This window comes from Podarcis vaucheri (assembly GCF_965113315.1).
Source record: "Podarcis vaucheri genome assembly, chromosome: 8".
Classification (NCBI taxonomy): domain Eukaryota; kingdom Metazoa; phylum Chordata; class Lepidosauria; order Squamata; family Lacertidae; genus Podarcis; species Podarcis vaucheri.
This window is the reverse complement of record NC_138766.1, coordinates 36,394,778-36,417,296: the sequence shown is the minus strand read 5'-3', so window position 1 is coordinate 36,417,296 and position 22,519 is coordinate 36,394,778. Positions and strand designations below refer to the sequence as shown.

At 43.4% G+C, this 22,519-nt stretch overlaps 1 protein-coding gene across 1 annotated transcript in view; it reads right to left on the bottom strand.

Annotated features, from left to right (window-relative positions):
- The window catches only part of PARD6G (par-6 family cell polarity regulator gamma), an 86,799-nt gene that overhangs the window by 33,869 nt on the left and 30,411 nt on the right, over positions 1–22,519 (bottom strand). Inside the window, exon 2 of the mRNA XM_082235024.1 lies at positions 17,176–17,398. Coding sequence (XP_082091150.1) covers positions 17,176–17,398 — 223 coding nt within the window. The remainder of the gene's footprint in view (positions 1–17,175; positions 17,399–22,519) is intronic.

The following is a 22,519-nucleotide window of genomic DNA, read 5'->3' as shown; positions in this document are numbered from 1 at the left end:
TAGTAAATTATTATCAAATCCTACTCTATCCCTCAGATAAGGGCCTGGAATAAGAGAACAAAGGGTTCAGATTCAGAGTATTAGAACACTAAAGGATGTAGTGAGAGATCTTTCAATATAGGGAAAAAGAGTGACAAGGCAGCAAATTAAATTATGGGCTAATGTAAAAGAGAAATGATTGGTATATGGACAGAGAAAGCTTCTCTCCAGTGTGAGACAGACCTGTGTACCTCTCAGGTAAAATCTTATATTTTGTGAGCTGCCCTCAACAAATATTTTAAAAATCGAAGGTGTGTAATTGTTGCTCAGATACTGCTGGGGGGGGGGAGTATAGGGAGAAATGTAGAAAGTACCCAAGTCATGCAACTGACAGATGGCCAAATTAGCTCACATGTCCTGGGAAGTACCTGGGTTAAAAAGCTTAGGCTAGTTACCCCAGGTATGAGAGCCGTTAGATGCCAAGAAACAGGATGATGATGTAATGAAAATAAAAGGATGAGACGCTTTTGTTCTCAGCCTCCTTAACCTAGGTGGTTCTATTTATATGCATCAAAATTATAACATAAAACTTCTTACTGCAAGAACCTAACGAGAAAAGAGAAAGTTGTGTGAAACCATGACTCCGTGCACAGCACTTATCCGACAGAAAGCCAATTTGGAAAGCCCCAGAGGGGAAAAGTGGGTGAGGGAGAAAGAGAGAGTAAAGGAGCCATCTTTATATAATACACAGTGACTGCGGCATGTCTGTGTAAGGGGGAGTTCACGGTAGGACAAGAACCTGAGCAAAACAATAGCCTAAAACTGTGCTATGACCCAGTGTAGTGTGGTGGTTGGAGTCTTGGACTCTTGGTTGGAAGATCAGGGTTCAAATCCCTGATCTGCCATGAAGCTCACTGGATGGCCTTGGCCCAGTCACCGTCTCTCAGTCTACTGTACCTCACAAGGTTGTTGTTCAGATAGAACAGGGTGGGAGGGAGGCAACGCACACCCCCTTGGATATATATAAAACAGAATAATAATATAAGGAATAGAGCACTAGAAGAAACTGACAAATTATCTGAAAAATAGCAGCAGTTGTCACAGACCTCCCCATGTCTTCTCCTTACCGAGAAGAGATGAAAACAGAAAAAAGCGTCTTGCTTTTCAAAGAGAGAAAATCTGTTATAAATTGGATTAAGGAGCATTAGTCACTCCTGGATGCTTCTCAAACAGTGCTTGACTTTGCCATTCACAAAACTCATGTATATAAATGCCGAGCCTTATTGGGCAAGAAGGGGGAAGGTTGTTTCTTACAGCACACGCTGTTAAAAAGGATGCAAAGGCTCTCCCTGCCGCCTTCACGGTGCTCTGAAATGGCTGTAATTTTAACTACCGTTGTTAGTACAAGATACGAGACTATTAAGGGTGCAACACAATGCAAATTCAGCACTAACCATGTTCATAGTTTCCCTCTGAGGCAGCATTTAAAAGCCTAACCCCTCTCCCGCCTCCCCCAGGCAGCATCTTCCAAGCAAAACTTCCCGTCACAACTCTGAAGTCAAAATATCTCTGACCAAGGATATTTACATTATGAGGAAAGCACTCAAGATCTTACAAGGGGCTGAGGAAAAGAAGATAGGAGGAGGAAGAGGAGGAATGGAAAGCACACTGCTGCAAACGTGTCCTCTTCTCTCCAGACTCAGCTCCTTGGTGGCTTTGCTGTCGCAACTGAGCGCCATCCATTTACATGACACCCGTGTGGTTGCCAGAGGAGGCAGGAGGAAAGAGAGCTGTAATTGAAGCCACCAAAAATAACCCATTGGCAAAAAGGCACTAGTTATTTCCTGCAGGCCCCCTTCAGCAATTCCCATGGCCATAATTCAAGGGACAGTTTTGCCAACACACCAAAAGCAAGGGTTGCTTTCTCCCTCACAGTGAGGGGGTGGGAAGATTGCAGGCCGGCACAGAAATCTGAGAGAAAACCAAAAAAATCACAGCAATGGGCCTGTTTAGCCCATGCCACCAGCAACAAAAGGACAATGCAACAAGTTGCTCCATCCCTGACCCAGCCCTTCCAAACATCCCGTTCCCTCCATGAGATAATTCAGCTAGAGTGGCTAGCCTGAGTCAGCAGGCTAATAGCAACAACAGCCTGCCAATTATGAAATGATGGCTTAAGCCTTGCAATAACTATCCTTTTGTGGAGAGTGTGAGACTCAGAGACTGATAAGATATTCCAGATAAAACATTTTTCTTAAGCACTGCCAAAGTGAACAGTGGAGGGGGATGTCTCCATGTGATTTTCGGTGTGCCTAGGGTGAGGAACTGTCCCCCTGCAGATGTTGCAAATGCCATCATCCAAAACCATTGGCCATGTTGGTTGGAGCAGATTTGAGCTTGGATTCCAAGTACATCTGCAGGACCATGGGCTCCCTAGCCAACAAAAGTGCAAACACACTCACACTGCACACCATGTTGCCTAATGACTGAAGCAAACACACATGGCTGCAAAGTTTCACCTACCCTGGATATTAAGAGAGTCAAATGCACCAGAACCAGAAAACCCAAGAAGTTTCTTCTGGGTTTGCATCCCATGTTGGCGGAGGATTGGAAACACTATGGATCAGCATTTAGCAAAATGGATCCACTACAGTAAGCCCACAACTTATGCACATTTAACTTTTTTGACCTCAGCTTTATGTACGTGGCAAAAAATTTAAAAGGGATAAGGCTCTGGAAAAGAACAACTTGGGGCAATCCCACCTGCTATTGAGCCCAATGTGTTTTTACTATATGCGATTTTGGCTTTAGGTGCAATTCTGGAATGTAATCCGTGTGTACATTGTGGGCTTATCGTACCCAATAGAGCTGAACTTAAGCCCTTTGATTTGTTCAGTGGTTAATTTTCCCTCCTTTTGAAACAAAGCAAAGTACCAGTTCTTAAAATAAGGTATTTTCTTCTATGACAAAGAAAATATACAAGTCAAGGGAAGGGATGGATCCTATTTCCACCATCACATGATGCTCACCTGGCATTGCAAAAGCTTCCAGTTAACTAAAGCACTAGAAATCTAAATAGATTCTAAGCATTCCAGAGTGGTAGACCCTCCTATGAAAGTCCCAAATATGGCGGCTGTGGCCTCTTCATCTACTTACTGAAGCCTGCTTTGAGAAAAGAAGCAGGTCCCATCCCACATGCCTAAATTACATTGTGAACCAGCTGCTAACGTGCCAAAATCACCTGAGCTGGGAGAAACAATCTTTTTAAAAAGCCAACTACCGTATTTTTTGCACCACAACACTCACTTTTTTCCTCCTAAAAAGTAAGGGGAAATGTCTGTGAGTGTTATGGAGGGAATGCCTACGGGTGGCATGCCTACGGATTTTCCTCCTCTAAAAACTACGTGCGTGTTATGGTCAGGTGCGTGTTATAGAGCGAAAAATATGGTAGATATTACAATGGCATGGTCAATTATTAGAACACAGAATATGCTAGATTCCTATTGGGTGGGGGCAGGGAGTTTGAAGCACAACATGAATAAAAGGTAGGCCTGAGCCCAAATCTCTCAGGAAAGACTTTTCTGACTAAATTGAGAATCCCCCATAAAACAACAAGAATTTTGTGGAGATTTTCAATCCTTCCCTAAAGAATCTTTGGTGAAATGTCCACCCCTCTTTCACCACCCATGCATTATGGTTACATCTGTGAATCACATTCTAATATTATTTTATTATCATCATTGAAGGAAGCAGTGGGCTTGGCCCCTACTTCTTCTTCTTTGATAGCCTACTGCTCCCTTCCTTTCATCCATTTGAATTCATAAGAGTCTTATCGTTTTGTTTAATGCTGAGTCAGCCAAACTTTCTCAGAAGAGAGCTTTCCTAGGAAAAACAATTGGAAAATTTAATATCTTTCTCCTCACCCCCATAAGAATATTTGGCAAAACATTTCGCAACACACAAAACAGCATTGAAGGTTTTTGAGAGGCAAAAGGTTTTTGGCACAGCCCTAGGTAGGGGATGTCAAACCCTTCCCCCTCCAGCCTTTCCTTTAGTAGTGATTACTTTTAAATCTAAGTTCAAGGAGAGAAAAGCAATGTTGGTGGGGTAAGGTGTGGGGAGAAGATAGGGCTTCAGAAGCAAGAGAGAGTTCACCACCATATTCTGCATTTTGAAAACTCCCCACCCTCCATTTTATAGGAATTCTATAAAATTCTTAACATGTGTCTGCAATCTCATATTTCTCTAACACACAACTGTTGTTGTTTCACTCCGCTTAGTTATCGAACTGAAGAATCTGCAAAGCAAGTTTTGAAAAAAGCTTTACAGATCAGCATGAAAAGTGGAGGGGGGAACACAGGCATACACAGAGAGAAATGTTTTCAACGCTGGGGTTTTAAAGAAGTGTGTGGTGGCTTTTTTGTATTTCTCCAGTCAATAATGTCCTGTATTTTAAGCATGGAAAATGAAATTCCTGAATAATAAATCTTGGTCATTCAGAGGCAGAAAAATAGTTCACGACTGCCATTTGAAAGTGCAGCTGAAGCCAAGCAAGACTGTTGCATTCCATTTATACTTGTGCATTGGCTTTGATAGAAGTTTGTGTCCTTAGAATCTCAGAGAGCCAATATACAGAAAAAAACCCACCACCAAGACTCTTGATTGTAAAGGAGTGAGACCCTAGAAAGCCCTTTAAAGAAAGTGTTTTTGCAAACAACCCTGTGGCAACATTGGTCCTTCAGAGGTCCAGCTATCGGGGTGGGGTGGGGAGTTTCTGAATTGTTTTGAAAATTTAACACGTGAAAATCCTGAGTGGCAAGTGATGCAATACATTACCACAAGGTGAAATAGTGATTGTTGTACCTTTGAAGGTGTACGACTTGCTCACAGATGTGAAAGCCAAGGAAAAACCAACAGAAACATGTATTTTTTAAAAAATAGTCCTCCACATTCCCCCCTTTTTTTCTTGGCATCTATAGACTTTCCGGCATCTTTCTAGCAGTACTTGGTTATGCCAGAAACTCATGTCACCTGGGAAGAGACCATGCTGCTCACCACAGCAGCATGAGAAGGAGGAGGCATGTCCTGGGCTTCTCCCACATAGCCTCAGACTTCAAACACTACTGAGCAGCACAGGAAGGGGCTTGCATGCTGGAAGGCAATGTCAGAAGAGACACTTGGGGATGGGGGTGTGTGTGGACTGCATCCTACTCCATATGCAGCTATTGAAAGAGGCAAGGCCTGGTCTAGATGAAAGCAGTGGCAAAACCTCAACTAGGAACCCTACATGCACTCCAGTCATTAAGCATTTGCTAGCATCATGATGAAAAGACTATCTCCACATGTTGTCTGCACCATTTATTCCAAGGATAGCGGGTGGTTAATTCAAAAGTATTTACTACATTTCCTGTGTTAAGTTTCTAATTTTAGCAGGGAGGGGTTTTTTGTTTTTGTTTTAAAGAAAACACCAGAGGCACTGCATGACTACTTCTGCAGATAATTCCCGCAGCAGCAGCAGCACATAACACAAAAAACTTTTCCTAACCTAGTGCTTTGCCAGATGTTTGGGGTTGTGCTGGCTCAAGCTGGTAGTCCAAGGATGTGGCGTGAACTAGGCTGGGGGGAGACTGATCAAATGTGTTCCCATATCTCACAGGAGCAGCTGAGAGTGAGCAACTTCAATGAATTAAGTATAAGTAATTATAGCTTCGATCTTTTGTTCATGAGGCTGGCTGGCTGAATAATTCCCATTGCTACTTTGCAAACTACAGAGGCACATTATATTTCAACATATGGAAGGATTTATTCCTTCAAAACTGGTGGCTGGGGGATGACGACAGTGGCATTGCGTGGCTTGCCAGTGCCCGGGGCGGTGCAGGGCTTGGTGGGTGGGAGGGAGGGAAACGAATGGAATATGCATGCACATTAAACTGCTTAATGGCATCTGTGTCCTGTGTCACACAGGAGTTCATGGCCACAGAGATAAGAAAAGAGGTTCCAAAGTCTGGAGGTGTCACTTCCTGGTTTGCATGGAGAAGCTGTTTCCAACGGAGCCCAGTGAAAGCTGTATTGAGGCAGCACTCAGTGTCGAGATTTTGCACCCCAACAATTCTGCGCCTGGGGCAACCACTCCTGTGCTCCCCCCAGCTATGCCACTGTAAGACACTGATAACCTTCAAAGAAATACACTCCCCTAAGCAGAAGCTTCCTGGGCTCAATGAGGTGGTCAATTAAGAGTGGCTCAACTGGGATGCGGGTGGCGCTGTGGTCTAAACCACAGAGCATAGGGCTTGCCTGTGCAATTTGTTTGATCTGGCGCGACCCCCGCTAATTGATTTACGATCTTCAATTAGCTCTTTACTGCCCGGCACACTTCTCCTGCCGCACGCTCTGCTCCGATCTCTCAGTCACGCCGTAGCAGAGATTACACAGCGGTGTAAAACTGTCATGTAGCTTGGCTTCCAGACAAACACACACAGTCCAGGTTTGTCTATTTACAGCTTTTATTCCAACATTTCTCAGGAATTTCCAGGACTATTTGCAGCCATGACAAAACTGCATCCTTTCCCCACAAAGTACCGAGTGGGACTGGCATACTCTTCCCAAGCTCCTCCCAAGCTTCCAAAATTGACGTCAGAATGGTGTGGCATCATGGGAAGAACTTAACCCGTTAAGTTCCAACCTCAACACCCCCCCCCTTGCTGCACCTTCTGACAAGACCCTTTTGAGTTCAACACCTTACCCTTTGCCTTGTGCTCCTTCCCAGCATCTTTCCCAGGCACCTGTTGAACCCTTTCAACACTCCCAGAATCACACTGTGCGAATCTCGCCCACGCACATGTTGCCTGGTATCTTTCAGGTGGAATGCCCTTTGTTGTGCGACTAGACCTTCTGGGCATAAACTCAGATGTTACCTCTGACTCACTGCCACCAGGAAATGTGTCCTCAGCATCACGGGATTCCCCCTCTGACTTAAAACGTTTTCGAATCCTCTCCATTACACTCACAGGGGAACTGGGCTCGCTTTTGGCCTCCCTTTTTACAACTTGTGGAGAAACTACCGATACCTCCTCCTGTTCCTGACTTTGGTCAGTTACCTGATCGTCATCATCAGACTCAGCTTCTTCTTCCTCCCCCTCATAATCTTCCTGTTCTGAATCAGAGAGACACTCTGAAAGAACATCACGCTTGACAGCAGCTTGTGTCTTTTTATCCTGCTCATAGAACTCAGCGTGTTTACTGATCAGTAACTTACTCTGATCACCTGATGGAAATGCAAACCTCCATGCACTCGCTGTTGGCTCATACCCACAGAAGATCATTTTTCGGAACTTGGATCCATCTGGCCCCTGCAAAGCAGCAGGTACCGGCACAGACGCACGTGACCCGAACATACGCAAAAAATGAATCTGGGGTTTCCTGCCATGCAACAACCCAAACGGTGTGTCCCCTACCATGGAATTGTAGGTGCGATTCCAGGTGAAGCTTACATACTTGATTGCCTCCAGCCAAAACCTTGGAGGTAACCCAGAGTCTTCCAGCAACACCTGTGCAGTTTTAACCAGAGCCTGACACTTCCGCTCTGCCGCCCCCCCCCTGATTGGGTGAAGTCACTGTGTGACGTATCCCTTTCTTGTGAAAATACTTCTGCAAAGCAGAACCTGTAAACTCAGCTCCTCTGTCACTTGTGACAGCTTGCACTTTGGTGGAAAACCTTTGTTCCACCCCCTCAATCCACCCTTTGATCAGCTGTGCTGCATCATCCTTGGATTTGAGGCCATGTATCCAGGAATTCTGAGTAAAATCCTCCTGCATCACAAGTAGAAACCTTGACCCTCCCAGACTTGGTTCCTTTACAGGACCCCACAAATCTATGTGAATCAGTTCAAAAGGCCTTGTTGTTATCCTTTCAACCTTTGGATAACTGCATCCTTTTACCTTTGCCAGTTTGCAAGTTTCACAACTTACAGCATGTCCACATTCTGAGATATTACAACCATTGGAAACTTCTGGCAGCACCTGTAGTTCTTCAAGAGAACTATGAGCTGTACGTGTATGCCAAGCATGTACGCATGAATCATGATTGGGAATTGTAGCACGCAGTGCTTGTGCTTTCTCAACCTTCCCACCACCCTCCAGAGACGTTTTAAGAATGAAGAGATCATTTTGCCCCTTTTTAACCTTGGCAAGCATCCTCCCTCCTTTGGAGATTGTGCACACATCACCCTGAAAACAAACCGTAAATCCCTTTTTCAGTAAATAAGGCACAGATAAAAGACAGTGTTGCATCCCAGGAACAGTACAACACTCCAACGTTTCCTGTAAAATACAAAAATGCAAATTTACAGCATTAGTCATATTTCTTTTCTGTCCATTTGCAAACAGTACAGTTTTCCCGGCAGGAATTGCCGTGCAGTTCCACCTCTCGACAGCAGGTGTCTCTGGAATCAAATTGCGATTAGTTGCAGAGTCAATAACAAAACTTAGCTCTTGGCTTGTCCCACGGCTGTCTTCAGCCAACGCCAGACTAGCCGTGATTTGATAAGTCTCCTGACGTTGTTTTCCTCGTCCTTCTCTTGCGTTCCCACGCTGACCTCCCCTTCCAGACTGGTTCCCATGGAAACCCGACTGATTTCCATGGAAGGTGTCCTTGAAGCCTTCCTGTGCAGCTGCTCTCTGTGGGCAGTCTCTTTTGAAATGACCGTGAGATCCACACACGTAGCACCGACGAAACCCAGTGGAAAAACACTGCCTGGGGCTCCTCCCAGCTGGCCTGGCCCTCCTTCTTCCGGAAAAGCACTCCTTGCCAGATCCGCCCCCCCTGAACTGCCGCTCCATTCCAGCAGATTCAGTGGAAAACTTTTCAAACTTGCCTTTGGAACTTTCCGCCCCCCCGACTTGCTCACTAGCACTCCTTGAGGCTAAATCATCAGGAACAGGGGCTCCAGCCATCTCTAGGCTTTCAGCTTCCATCTGCCCTAGGCCTCCTGCTGAGCCTTCACACAGACGTTTCAGCACACTCCAGGCCTCACACGCAGATTTAACGCCATCCAGATGATGTTGCAAATTTGCATGCACATCTGCCCTCAACATGCAGACCTCAGCTCTCATAGCTTTCTCCCTCTGCATTTTCTCCTCCAGAGAAACAGACTTCAGCTTTCCTGCATCTCTGTCCACCAGCTGCACTGGTTCCCTCTGGGATATGTCCCAAACCTCCGTGGCTATAAACCACGCTTTCACCCATCTTGCCCAGGTATTCCACGCTTGGGCGGTGAGTTCCTCAAGCTGTTCAAACGGAGCTTGAAACACCTCCTGGCCATCTGCCATGCTTCTCCTGTTCTCCCCAGTGGGCCCCAAGCTGTACTTACAAAAGCACCAGCTCTTCTGGCGTGGAGAAACGTTTCCTTGCTGCTCTCAGCTCACAGCTCCACAGCATTCAGCAACAGCGTCTTTCAGCTTGCTTGCTTGCTTGCTCCCGTGCTCCTCTGCTAGACACCGCAGATTTCTCAGCTCCCGGCAGCTCTTCCGTGACAGTTTTACGATAGGTGATTTAGGGTATCCATAACCTGTGCAGTTTGTTTGATCTGGCGCGACCCCCGCTAATTGATTTACGATCTTCAATTAGCTCTTTACTGCCCGGCACACTTCTCCTGCCGCACGCTCTGCTCCGATCTCTCAGTCACGCCGTAGCAGAGATTACACAGCGGTGTAAAACTGTCATGTAGCTTGGCTTCCAGACAAACACACACAGTCCAGGTTTGTCTATTTACAGCTTTTATTCCAACATTTCTCAGGAATTTCCAGGACTATTTGCAGCCATGACAAAACTGCATCCTTTCCCCACAAAGTACCGAGTGGGACTGGCATACTCTTCCCAAGCTCCTCCCAAGCTTCCAAAATTGACGTCAGAATGGTGTGGCATCATGGGAAGAACTTAACCCGTTAAGTTCCAACCTCAACATTGCCAATCAGAAGGTTGGCGGTTCGAATCCCTGCGATGGGGTGATCTCCCGTTACTCAGTCCCAGCTCCTGCCAACCTAGCAGTTCGAAATCACACCAAAAAGTGCAAGTAGATAAATAGGTACCGCTCCGGCGGGAAGGTAAACGGCGTTTCCGTGTGCTGCTCTGGTTTGCCAGAAGTGGCTTAGTCATGCTGGCCACATGACCCGGAAGCTGTACTCCGGCTCCCTCGGCCAGTAAAGCGAGATGAGCGCCACAACCCCAGAGTTGTTTGCGACTGGACTTAACTGTCAGGGGTCCCTTTACCTTTACCAATTGTTTAAACTATTGCCTTCATTAAGGTGACAGCCCGAAGTATATATGCTAAAAGAGAAAAACAGCAACAACATGTACAATATTCTGTGTTACCAGATCTTAAAAGGGACAATGTCTGGATTTACAATTTCTCTTTTTATCACCGTTAACTGTGCTGCCCATAAAAGGCATCCATCTTGGTCAGTTCAGCTCTGGCAAATCTCATGATGCTGAATAATCTTGTCGGCCATGAATACTACATAATTCAGATTCAAACATGCAGAACAAAGAGCACACAGGGCAGCCCAGAAGTGGCTGTGCGATTTATAATTATCTTCTTGTAAGGTTGCTTAGAACTAGGCTTGCCACCACTTACTTTTTTATAACTAATACACAAGATTAAGCAGGTAAAGCTTTCCCAAAAACTTTACCACCATGCCAGAAAAAGTTTTCACTGGCACAATTTCTGGGTCAGGTGTTGTTAGAGCAGGGTTTCCTGCATTTGGGTCTCCAGCTGTTTTTTTGGAAAACCCTGTGTGAGACATTGGAGTGAGAACTGTACACAAAGAGGTGCTTGGTAACCCTTCCATATGATATGATATGACAGTTCACTACAGACAGCTTCCTTTTCAATTGCCTTTTTACACAGCACACAGCTGGAGGGGGTGGGGATAACCTCACAAACAAGTGATTTTGCCTCCCTGCACTGGGAAGGTGTTTTATTAACAGCCGCCAAGTCTAGATCCAAGCTTACTTTGTAATTAGCATACCAAGGTGACCAGAAAAATTATACATTATAGAAATCTCAGGTTTCATAACACAGAGAAGCCAGGATCAAAGAAGAGGAACAAGGTCTCACACATGTTCAAGGGGACATCTCACTTTCTTCTCTTGACCTATGCAATATAAAGAAGACCTTTGTGGAAGACCTCTGCAATACCATCCTAATTGTGTTTGTTTGGGTTTTTTTTGAGATGGGAGGTTGTCAAGCAACTGCTATTAAGAAAAGTGTACCTGAACTCTCTACTGGGCATGTGCTTTTGGGATCTCAGCTAGAAGGAATAAGAAGCAAGATTTGTGCATTCAATTATTTTATCAATCCTTCTTTTAGTTTAACATAGATCAGGAAGTAAAGACATGTGCCTTCAGAAGAAGAAAAGTTTCCCACATTGCTATCCCAATTATGAGGCCATAAATTTCTCATGCAGCAGACACCTCTCTTTATAGGAAAGGTTTTTGATCCAACTGATACTAAATTACAGAGTTACAAGAGCAAAACATCCCAAACAGTCTTGTCTAGAGAACAAGGATATAGCTGATGGCCTAGTCCTTAAAACCACTTCTCCGAAAAGCAATTGGGAAATATCTATTTCAGCCGAGGAAAATTAAGTCAACAGAATTAGCGCTTGCCTTTTATTGACTGTTTGGTGTTCAATTATGCAAGCATTCCCTTAAAATTGGTCATCCAGATTTCTCCTCCAGGCTACTGTGAAAAACAAAGCACCTGTACACTATTATCAGTGCTTGAAATAGACAACTAGGAGAAGCTAATGAAACCGACTGTAAACTGGTGTGCTGGTTGCCAGAACACATTACTGAATCATCCTCTCTCTGTATGTGTGTGCATGTATATGAGTGTGTATCTATATTTAAATACCCACACCCAGGTTGCCTGACCAATACAGTACTTCTGGATTCTCCCAGCACACTGTGGATATCTACTTTGTATGGCATGCCAGTAATGCAGCCCCCACACTACCAAGGGCTTTACGTCTTCCATATTCAAAACTGGCTCCCATTGGACATCTAAGGACACTTTCGGACTGATCTGAACAACAGAAACAGGAAACATTCTTTCAACACTGCCAATCCCAGCAGCACAAACATGTCGGGTTCCTCACCCCACGCTCTCCTCTGATGAGCTGACAAGTGTGAGAACAGCCAGAGAGTACACACCCAGCTTGTATCCTACAGTGAGCATGGAAAGGCCTGGGGAAAACATTTTCATAGAAATACTTCCTTTGCTCAGTTTGGTACTGCAGTTCTCTCTTTTTTTAAAAAAAGGTACCAGCAGAAGATGCTGCCAGAAAACATCCCTCATCCATAACACCACAGGTGGAACACAAGAAGTATCTGTTTGCACTTAAAACATTGCTCTTTGTTTGCGGGTAATCGTTAGTTACCATTAGTAGCCTGAAGCCATCTGCTGTGGCTTTGCCTAAAGAGCAAAGTTATCTTGGCCTGGCCCGGTACCTGGGACAGGATACACCTAGGAACTATTCCAAGCTGTGACAGGTCAAGAAATCCATAAAGGGGATAAGAAAGGGGATGTGAAAACAGCTTGCAGCACCCAATGTAGTATAAAACTTACGTTAAGCAGCTTCTGCAGAGATTCTAGTATTTGCTTCGATTTATGACTGTTTAAGTGCTCATTGCGCTGAAAGACTGACGATTGTGTTTGGGATAAACTAGCTGCCAACAAAGGTCCGTATAGTAAAAGCCATGGTTTTCCCAGTAGTGATGTATGGAAGTGAGAGCTGGACCATAAAGAAGGCTGATCGCCGAAGAATTGATGCTTTTGAATTATGGTGCTGGAGGAGACTCTTGAGAGTCCCATGGACTGCAAGAAGATCAAACCTCTCCATTCTGAAGGAAATCAGCCCTGAGTGCTCACTGGAAGGACAGATCGTGAAGCTGAGGCTCCAATACTTTGGCCACCTCATGAGAAGAGAGGACTCCCTGGAAAAGACCCTGATGTTGGGAAAGATGGAGGGCACAAGGAGAAGGGGACGACAGAGAATGAGATGGCTGGATGGTGTTCTTGAAGCTACTAGCATGAGTTTGATCAAACTGCGGGAGGCAGTGGAGGACAGAAGTGCCTGGCGTGCTCTGGTCCATGGGGTCACGAAGAGTTGGACACGACTAAACGACTAAACAACAACAAAGCTGGCCAACATGAGTTTGGCACTGGCAAACCGTGGGAGGCAGTGGAAGACAGGAGTGCCTGGCGTGCTCTGATCCCTGGGGTCACGAAGAGTCGGACACAACAAAGGGTGGATGGAGGAGAGAAGGAAAAAGGAAGGAAAGGAGAAGCATCTGAAACAAGTGGAGCGATTTTTGTACATTGGCCTTGGAAGTAGATGATGGATGCTGCGCATTTCAGTGACCAAACTTCTTAGCTTGCACTTGTCTGCCTACCAGCCAGTGATCTGACAGAGCCTCCCTATTGTCACCAATGCACTGACTGAAAAATCTCCTTGAGATGATCTAGAAAAAGAGGAATGACCTGCATCACAGCCTGCCGAGGTGGAAGCGAACAAAGCAAAGCTGTACAGAGACCCAGGTTTTTTCTACCCTTAGCAGAGGCCAAAGGAGAATGGCTCACTTATTCCCTGTATTATTTGCACGCCTCCTGCTCTTATTCCCAAGGCTCATGGCTGATTTTTACATTTCATTCTTTACTATCACAGTGAGGCAAAACATCATTCCCTATACTTAAGGGTATAGGATGGGTCCAAGGCCACCCAAACTAGCTCAAGAGGGATTTAAACCCAGGCCCAAGTGCCACATTATAGTTGCTTCTCCACCTGTGGGGGAAAAACAAAACAAAACTAAAAATGCTTCCCTTTTGATTAGCAGCACTGATGGCTCAGCATGCTTAGCAGAAAGAAGCCTAGAGCAGAACAGCTGTGCCCTTGATGTTTAAGAGAGAGGGATACTAGTCCAAGATGGCAATCTAGCCACAACCTGTTCAACCAGAGTGCCAAAAACAACGACAAGATGGTGATGTGCATTGCAGAGAAACACCCACTTGCTGTGCAGTCCTGGAGTCCTCTAGCCCCAGACACAAAGAGCAAACTGCCTATTGCAGGCCTGTGCAAAGTACCTGCCCTTCAACACACACACACACACACACACACACACACACACACACACACACACACCTCCCAAACGCCAAAGTTTAATAGGTTCTGTATTCGAAGCTGTAATGTTGGAACACTGCAGCTGTAATATTATAATGGCTTCTAAGGGAATAGGAAAGTGGAACAGAGGAAGATACATTTTATTTTCCCCCAACCAAGCAGATTTAATATTGGCAATGGATTATTTTTAAGTATAACATTCCGCCTCTTCCAAAACATGATTATCAAACCCAGGAGTGTTTATACTCTGGGCTCTACAGCAATGAAGTTACTTTGTCCAACCACTCCCTTTCTGCATTTTTTTTAAAAATGGGGTCATTGTAACAATTCCATCTCAGGTCATCTGGTTCTGAACTTGCCAGTCCCCTATCTAAAATGTAACAACCCCTTATTTTATTTTATTATTTTATTTATATTATTTTATTTACAAAGGAGAATTGATACATAAACACAGATAAATCTGAACTGGTGCTGGCACAGGAAAATTAGATATAATTCCTTCTGATTCAAGGTTTGCTTCTAAATTCAAAGCTAAGGGCCCATTTGCCAACACAGACACACACCTGTATTAGTCATTTGTGACTAAGGTACAGAATCCAGGAAAATGGTACCCAATCCAGTACCCCATGTATCATCATGTAATAAACCTGTGATGGTTTTGGACCAATACAAACTTTTGCACACTCCAGTTGCAAAAAGTCTGACTACCCTACATCAAAATCAATCTGTATGAGTAAAGATTGACATCATCATCATAATCATCATTTTATTTGTACAGTATGCTGCCTTCCCACAGTTAAAACAATGCTCAAGGTGCCTTACAATATGAAAAGATTTACATAATTACAAATATAGCAAAGTAGTCATAAAAATAAATAAAACACATTAAAAACTATATAACCAAACTGAACAATTTCCACATAAAAATAAAGATGCAAAAAGTTAACATTAGTAGCAACAGCAAAAACTTCCAATGAAACTTCCCCCAAGACACCCCAGTCCTTGCTGGGCAGCAGCAGTCCTTATGAGGCCTGTCAGGCCCCACGCTGCACAATGCCAGTCTCGCAACATCTGAGCATTTGTGAGAAGCTCCCCAGAGTGATCTGTCTTGTTTGTTATTCCTGCTATTTCTACTCTATTCTGTTTTAAGAGTTTATTCTCCATTGTGCTGCTTCATTTTTCTTACTATATTAGTTATTTCAAGGCTGCCTGCCTTTGGCTCTGTTTCAAAGTCACTTGCTTCTTAAGCAAGCTTTGGAACACAGCAGCTTAAATATGCTTCAGCAATCCTGTTTCGAACTGCTAACATGCTTTAAGCTGCAATCCTATATGGCTGGTATGGCGATCGCACAAGGTCCCCGGACATTTCACCGTCTATTGATCCCTGTGCCACCACTTTATTTCTCGCTGCTACCACCCAGGCCCTACCTGGTAAAATACTGAGTTCAGTCAGGGTTAAATCGGAACATAAACTTCTGTTTATTTATTGCAGTTTAACAAGAGTGTGGTTTCATAAACAGTCTCAGTCAATTACAATCATGGGGTGCCTATCCAGACCTATAACTCCCGCTACCTGCTCTCACTCACTAAACCACCTCTCAGATATTTACTTGTCTTCCTAGCTCTTAACTGTTCCTGACTCAGCTTATTTCGCATCACTAACTCAACTTACCCACACACTCTATTCCAATTCACTCCCACTCCAACCAACCACCCAACTCCCAACAAACTCCCCCTCTTCGCCCCTCCCAGAGCTGGTTTTATAGTCCCTCTGACTCCACCCCCCGGGTTCTGATTGGGTAACCTGTTTAACTATTTCACCTCCAGCACTCTCATATGTTAACGTCACCGCTGGGAGTATGGCCTATTGAACTCGGCGCCTTTTATTTCTCAGTAAATATATATACAGTGGTGCCCCGCAAGACGAAATTAATTCGTTCCGCAATTTTTGTCGTCTAGCGAATTTTTCGTCTTGCGAAGCACGAAATCCCATAGGAATGCATTGAAAATCAATTAATGCGTTCCTATGGTCAAAAAAAGTCCAAACAAAGCCAAATTTGGTACAACAGCAGTTTATTAACTGCTCTTTAAAGTCACACATACTGTAAAGAGCAGTTCAAAAATTTAAGGGAAAATAAATTAACTTTATAAACAAAACATGTCTTTGTTTTTAGTCAAAGAAAAAAAGTCGCGAGACGTTTTCGTCTTGCGAAGCAAGCCCATAGGGGAAATTCGTCTTGCGAGGCAAATCACGAACAGAAAAAACTTTCGTCTAGCGAGTTTTTTGTATTGCGAGGCATTCGTCTTGCGGGGCACCACTGTATATATATATATATGATTGCCCTGTTACTTAATAAATTTTAAGAACAGATAAATTAGGCAATCAAACCATGCTTAGTAGGGACTGCTAATGCAGAAGAGGGCGAAACAGAGCCTCCATATATGGTTCTTTCCTCTGGTAGAAAAGAGACACCTGTTAAAAATAAAAGAGTCCTAGCATACATTTTGCTCCCAAATATTATGGCTGCAGGGAGAAGTTGGAGTACTGGCAGGCTTGAATTCCCACCCCCATCTCTCATGAGCTGATGCACAGTGAAAGAAGCAAAACAACTCTCGTTGGCTGGGCATCCAACCTTCTTTGATCTTCAGCCATTATTTCAGATTTCTTAAGGGCCAACTTACATTTTCTACATATAAAGGAAGGAATTTGCAAACAGTAATACACGAGCAGCATCTCTAACAACAGCTTGCTGCTTGTCATATTAATGAAAGGAATATGCAAATTATTTTGAGTGCATGCTATTAAAATATGCTGATGCACTGCAGTCTTTTGTGCCTCGTTGCGAAATATTTCTGCTACTTCCCTAACAACAACTCACCCACCCCACTCAAATATCCAGGTCGAGGAGCCAATACAAACAGGAGTCTACTCTCCACAGGGGTTTTCAAAATCTAGAAATCAGTAAGAAAAAATGAGGAGTTTATGTTTTCAGCAGATGGGGGATCATTTAATCTTACCTTGCTTTTGTATAAAAATCCTAAGCAGCGGGTTTGCACTTGTAACAGCCTTGAAGAAGTTGTCGTCGTTATTAATAGGAAGGAGATCTCCATGTATATCGGCATAACCAATCATCACCTCCATGTTGGATATGTGGTGGATGTGAAGAATCAGTTTGTAGAAGTCTTCAAATTTCCCTGGTTTGAAACGATCCAGGGAGAACCTTCGAAATTCTGCACCAAACTGGAATCAAGGGGAAAAGAGGAGATGAATGGGTGTCAGGGTTTTTAAGGTGACAGAAGCTTTCAAATTTCACATCTGCTGTTCTTATTCTTAAGTAGCTTATGTGCTCTTCAAACTGCAACCTTATAATTGTACAGGGTATTAAGATGATGGAAGAGGTCAGGTTTTTTTAAAATATAATTCAAACACTGTACTAGACCGTGCTTTGCACTAGCTATAGCTTAGAATCCAAACCATGGTTTGAACTTCTAAAGAACTATTCTTTCCGCACTTATAATGTCCTTGGGACAGCAAATTTCTCAAAGCAGACAGATGGCTGTAACTATGGTTTGCCAATTCAAAACATCACACCAAACCAGTTAGAACAAATTTGCTTATTCTCTCCTTCCTCCTGTCAAAAGCAGACAACCCTTCTAGTGTTCCTTTGCCTACAGTTGCTTTGAACATGTCAACCAAAATGCAATGCTTCTGTTTTCTCCTGCTACTTACTATACCTCATGATTTCAGCAAATTGCTCTTGAAAGGTTTCCCAGAAGTTCATTTTAAATTGATTCTTTTTCACTTCCCTAATTTGACCAACAATTGGGAAATCCAGAGGCCCACTCTGAAAGATCAGTTCCTGCCAGGTTTTTGAGGGACATAAGAACGCTGGTTCTCCATTTACTGATGAAAACAGAATCCCCAATGACATAGATTTCTGATGTTGAAGAGGCCTGGGACTCCCAAGACTGTTGATGACCATAAAGTACTCTGCAGGCCTACAAAGCCCACACCATATTCCCCTCTGTGAAGATTGCCTGTGCAAGAGAGGTCCTTGCAATGGAACTTGCTCACATAACCGCTGCCTGGAAATAAAGCCTCAGAAGCTTGAAATCCCTGAGCAGTGCTTTGAAGTCCTGACATTGGGACTTCAAAGCACCTAGCTATCTTATATCATTGTGACACCAGATAATTGATGGGTGGGCAGCTTCACTCACCTGTCAGGTTTGGACTGTGGGGCCAGGGCCTGAAAAGTATCTGGTTCATGGACCCAAAAGGCTCCCCACCTGTGGGCGTACATCCTTCCAAATATGTTGGAAGTCAGTTCCACTGAAGTCACTAGGTGACATTTGAGACAGTTTCCCTGAATGATAGCCATGCAAACAATGCAGATGTGGAACACACTAGGTTAATTTAATGAGGGAGAAATTGGGTGGAATTAAATTGTTCTTAACAAACACTAATTTCAATTCAGGCATTTTAATATTCATGTAGCCCTAAGAGACTTGGAAGAAAGTCTACAAAGGTAATTTCCATGTTCATTGCCTTATTTGAAACTGTTAACTGGGATGCTGATAAGCATCCTCAGCTCATTGCAAAAGGAAGCTTCTACATGGAAATTAGGAGATGTCAAGCATCAGCAAACTGTTACTCAAGTGAACAAGTCAGAGCTGGAGAAGTACCGTATTTTTCCATGTATAAGACTAGATTTTTTCCATAAAAAATAATGTCAAAAATTGGGGGACATCTTATACACGGATAGTGCCAAGGGGGGACTGGTGATTGGTTGTTGCCGCAAAAATAGAGGGTGTCTTATACATGGGGGCGTCTTATAGATGGAAAAATACGGTATATTAGTCTTTAGCTGTCAAGGACTCTGATTGTAAGTTACGAACCACTAAGAAACTAGTCAGTAAAAGGGAAAAGATTTGATGAAATATTGCCAATCCGAACACTGCAGATAAATCTTCCCACAGCCATGCATGCAGAAGGGTTGTGTATGCTGCAAACAGCAGTGTCAAGGGCGGGGGGGGGGGAATCCAGGTATGCCTATTTTGTTGTTACTTTCTTGTAAACTGTGTATGGTAATACAGAAATGAAGTATACAAATTAATAGCAAATGAAATGAGTTTAGAGGCGGAACCCCAGTGAACAGACTTGTGCATTTATTTATTTATTGAATTTATATACTGTCTTATGCCTAGAGGTCTCAGGGCGGTTCACAGAACAAAATCAAAATATAAAACCACAAAATATACAATCAAAATAAAAACAACAACCCAATAACCCCTTTGTAACAATTCTCCTTTGTAATGTTTATACAGTACCGTATATTAAGTACAGTAATTAAGAGTTTGTCCTTTGACTTTTGCATCTCTTGTCATTAGAAGCTACTCATCTCACATAAAATCACAATCATACAACACGTGCCCAAACGTGAGAAATGAAAGCTTTCTTTTTTTTTAATACAACTCTTCCTATCTGAAGAGTTTTAGGAAAATGTTTTTGTTTTTGTTTAAAGAGTTCAGTGAAGCCTGGAAAGCTTGCTTACCATTACAATGAAACTTGGTTAAATAAATAAATAAATAAAGCAATACAAGTCTCATTCTTTTGGGCAGACACAATTGTAACCCTTCATAAGAACCTAGAAATTAAGAAGTCAGATCAACCGATGGAGTAAATATTTAAAGGTTTGCATCCAAACACACATGCGGAGGCAGAGCCGTAGCTAGGTGACCTTGCGCCCCTGGCAGAACCGTCCAGATTCTGCCCCCCCCAGCCATGGACAAATTAGCTCTACTTTGTGCCTCTCCTCCAACCCCCCCCTTCCACCCATTCAATTTACCCTCTACAGTGGTGCCTCGCAAGACAAAATTAATTCGTTCCGCGAGTTTTTTCGTCTAGCGAATTTTTCGTCTTGCGAAGCACGTTGTCGGAAAAGTTTTGGAAAAGCTTCAAAAATCACCAAAAACCTCAAAAAAGGCTACCACACCGCATTCTATGAGTTGCTCCTCGAAGTCAAGTCGCAACTGTATTAACGGTGTTAAGAAAAAGGAAACAAACTTGCAAGACGTTTTCGTCTTGCGAAGCAGCTCAAAAACTGCAAAACCCTTTCGTCTAGCGAGTTTTTCGTCTTGCGAGGCATTCATCTTGCGGGGCACCACTGTATTTAAAACCATTTCCTATGAGGCATTAATCAATATTTATATTTATAGACATATTTTTAGCCTATTTTGCGCCCTCCCCATTGCCTGCGCCCCTGGCAGGGTGCCCACCTCACCACCCCTTAGCTATGGCCATGTGTGAAGGTCACAAAGCCCCCCTCCCATTTTACAAAGTCTGACGCGGAGACTTAGCAGAAGCATAGCAGAAATGACCAATTTGGCTTGAAGGGTTTTCATAAAGGCTGCAAGCTAAAAATAAAAAGCATGCGAGAACACAGTGGCCTGTTAAATTAACCACCCGTTCTCTTCAGGCTACATACTTTTGGATCCCAACTGTTTCATTTTTCATTTTTTTATTTTAAAAAGGTTATTTCCATTCCCCTCTTCCCTAATTAAAGGCTGGTGAGCAGCAATGATATATTACTAAGCAGCGCACTGGGTAGTAGAAGAAACAGGATACCTCATAGATGGTATTGATCTCAAAAGGCCTTTTCCCAACTAGTCTCCTCAACTGCTTTGAACCTTCCTATCACTAGAGTGCTAAATGGCTTTTAGAAGGGTGTTCTTTTGCCTATCACCCAGGCTACACTAAGACAGCAGCCAGAACAATCCTTCATTATGGGAACCTAATCTACTTATTAGAGCAGTCTTTGAACAATGAAGTACAGTAATCTACTTTGGCCTACTTGCCTAACGCAAACATCTCGACTGACATCGCAAAGCTAAAAGCAAGGGAAGGAAGGGCAATACGGGGTTGACGGTAATTTAGGCTGACAGTGCTGCGAGAATGGTGACTAACAAAATAGTATTACACATGCTTGCTCTTCAAACAATGACCCCTCATTCTAAGAATCTCCCTCAGTATTAGTCACCGTCTGGTCGATTTGCAGATACAAACAGCAAAAGATGTCTAAGGAACCAACCTGTCCTAGCACAACAGGAAATCTCATCTATTCCCATAATAAAATCAATGTTAGGGATGATACAAGGCGTAGAGAACGTACGAAGGCAAATTCTCTGTTTCATGTGATATGAATGCCAGTTGTCAAATGGTTTTGATGGTTTCGATACAACAATCTGCATGTGCAAATGATGCTAATCGTTTTAACTTTTAAAAAAAGGATTTACAGAGAAACTAAAACTTGGGCACAATACGTAATCTTAGAAAACTGATTAGAAGGTCAGAAAGAAGTAGGTTGGGAAATGCTACAGCTCCAAAATTTAAGGAGGGTGTGTGTGTGATTTAAAATGCCTTCCAAAATTACAAGCTACTAAATCTGTTAAACATTGTCTCAAAAATCGTGTTCAAGCTTCTTTCTGAATAAGCTCAAATACTGGGCTGATTTCAGCATTAGAAATTAGCCAGGCAGAAGGCACAATTTGCGACTGGCGTGGGTCCAATTGCGACCACGCGGAGATCACATAATGCCAGGTTGGCGACTGAGGAAAGCAAAATGTCACTTAGAGAAGGATCTGAAATATTTCCCTTGAAGCTTGGAATTGTTTTATTTCTGATTGTTTTCTGTGATGTTTTAATGTGTTGTAAACCACTTTGAGATTTGTTCTTTAAAATATAAAGTGGTATAAAAATGAAATAAATAACAACAAATTTCACTGGAAAAGGTACCCCCCCTCTCTCTGTGTGTGTGTATGTGTATATATATATATATATATATATATATATATATATATATATATATATGCAGGTTTTGGTGTCTTCGGGTGTCTTCCCGTGTAAGAGTCGGGGTGTCTGTGCGACGTTTCGACGAGGTCTCACTCGTCATCTTCAGGCTGGTGCTTTCGGCTTCTTGTTACTGGAACAGAGCAGAATCTGGTGTTTGAGTTCCTATAAATACTGTTGAGGGGTGTGGTGTATAGCCTCCAACGTTCTGGGCAGAGAGGAAGTTCCTAGATTAGTGTGCCTTTTCTTCTTTTGTTCCTTAATTACTTGAGGGATATCTTGAGTGATTTCATGAGTGATATTCTGAATACCACTGGGTGGGTCATTAAGTGTAGATTAGTTGCTAAAGCTTTCGTGTCTTGACCTCATGAGCTTGTGAAGAGTTTTTCTGAGAAGATGGCTGTGCTGCATTTAGTTGTGCTCTGGCTTGGCTTCGTGTATAGGGGCGAGCTGTGGTTTTGTGCTTTGTGCCAGCCAGATCTGTGTAGGGATTGCAGGGGGGTGCAGCATCCGGAG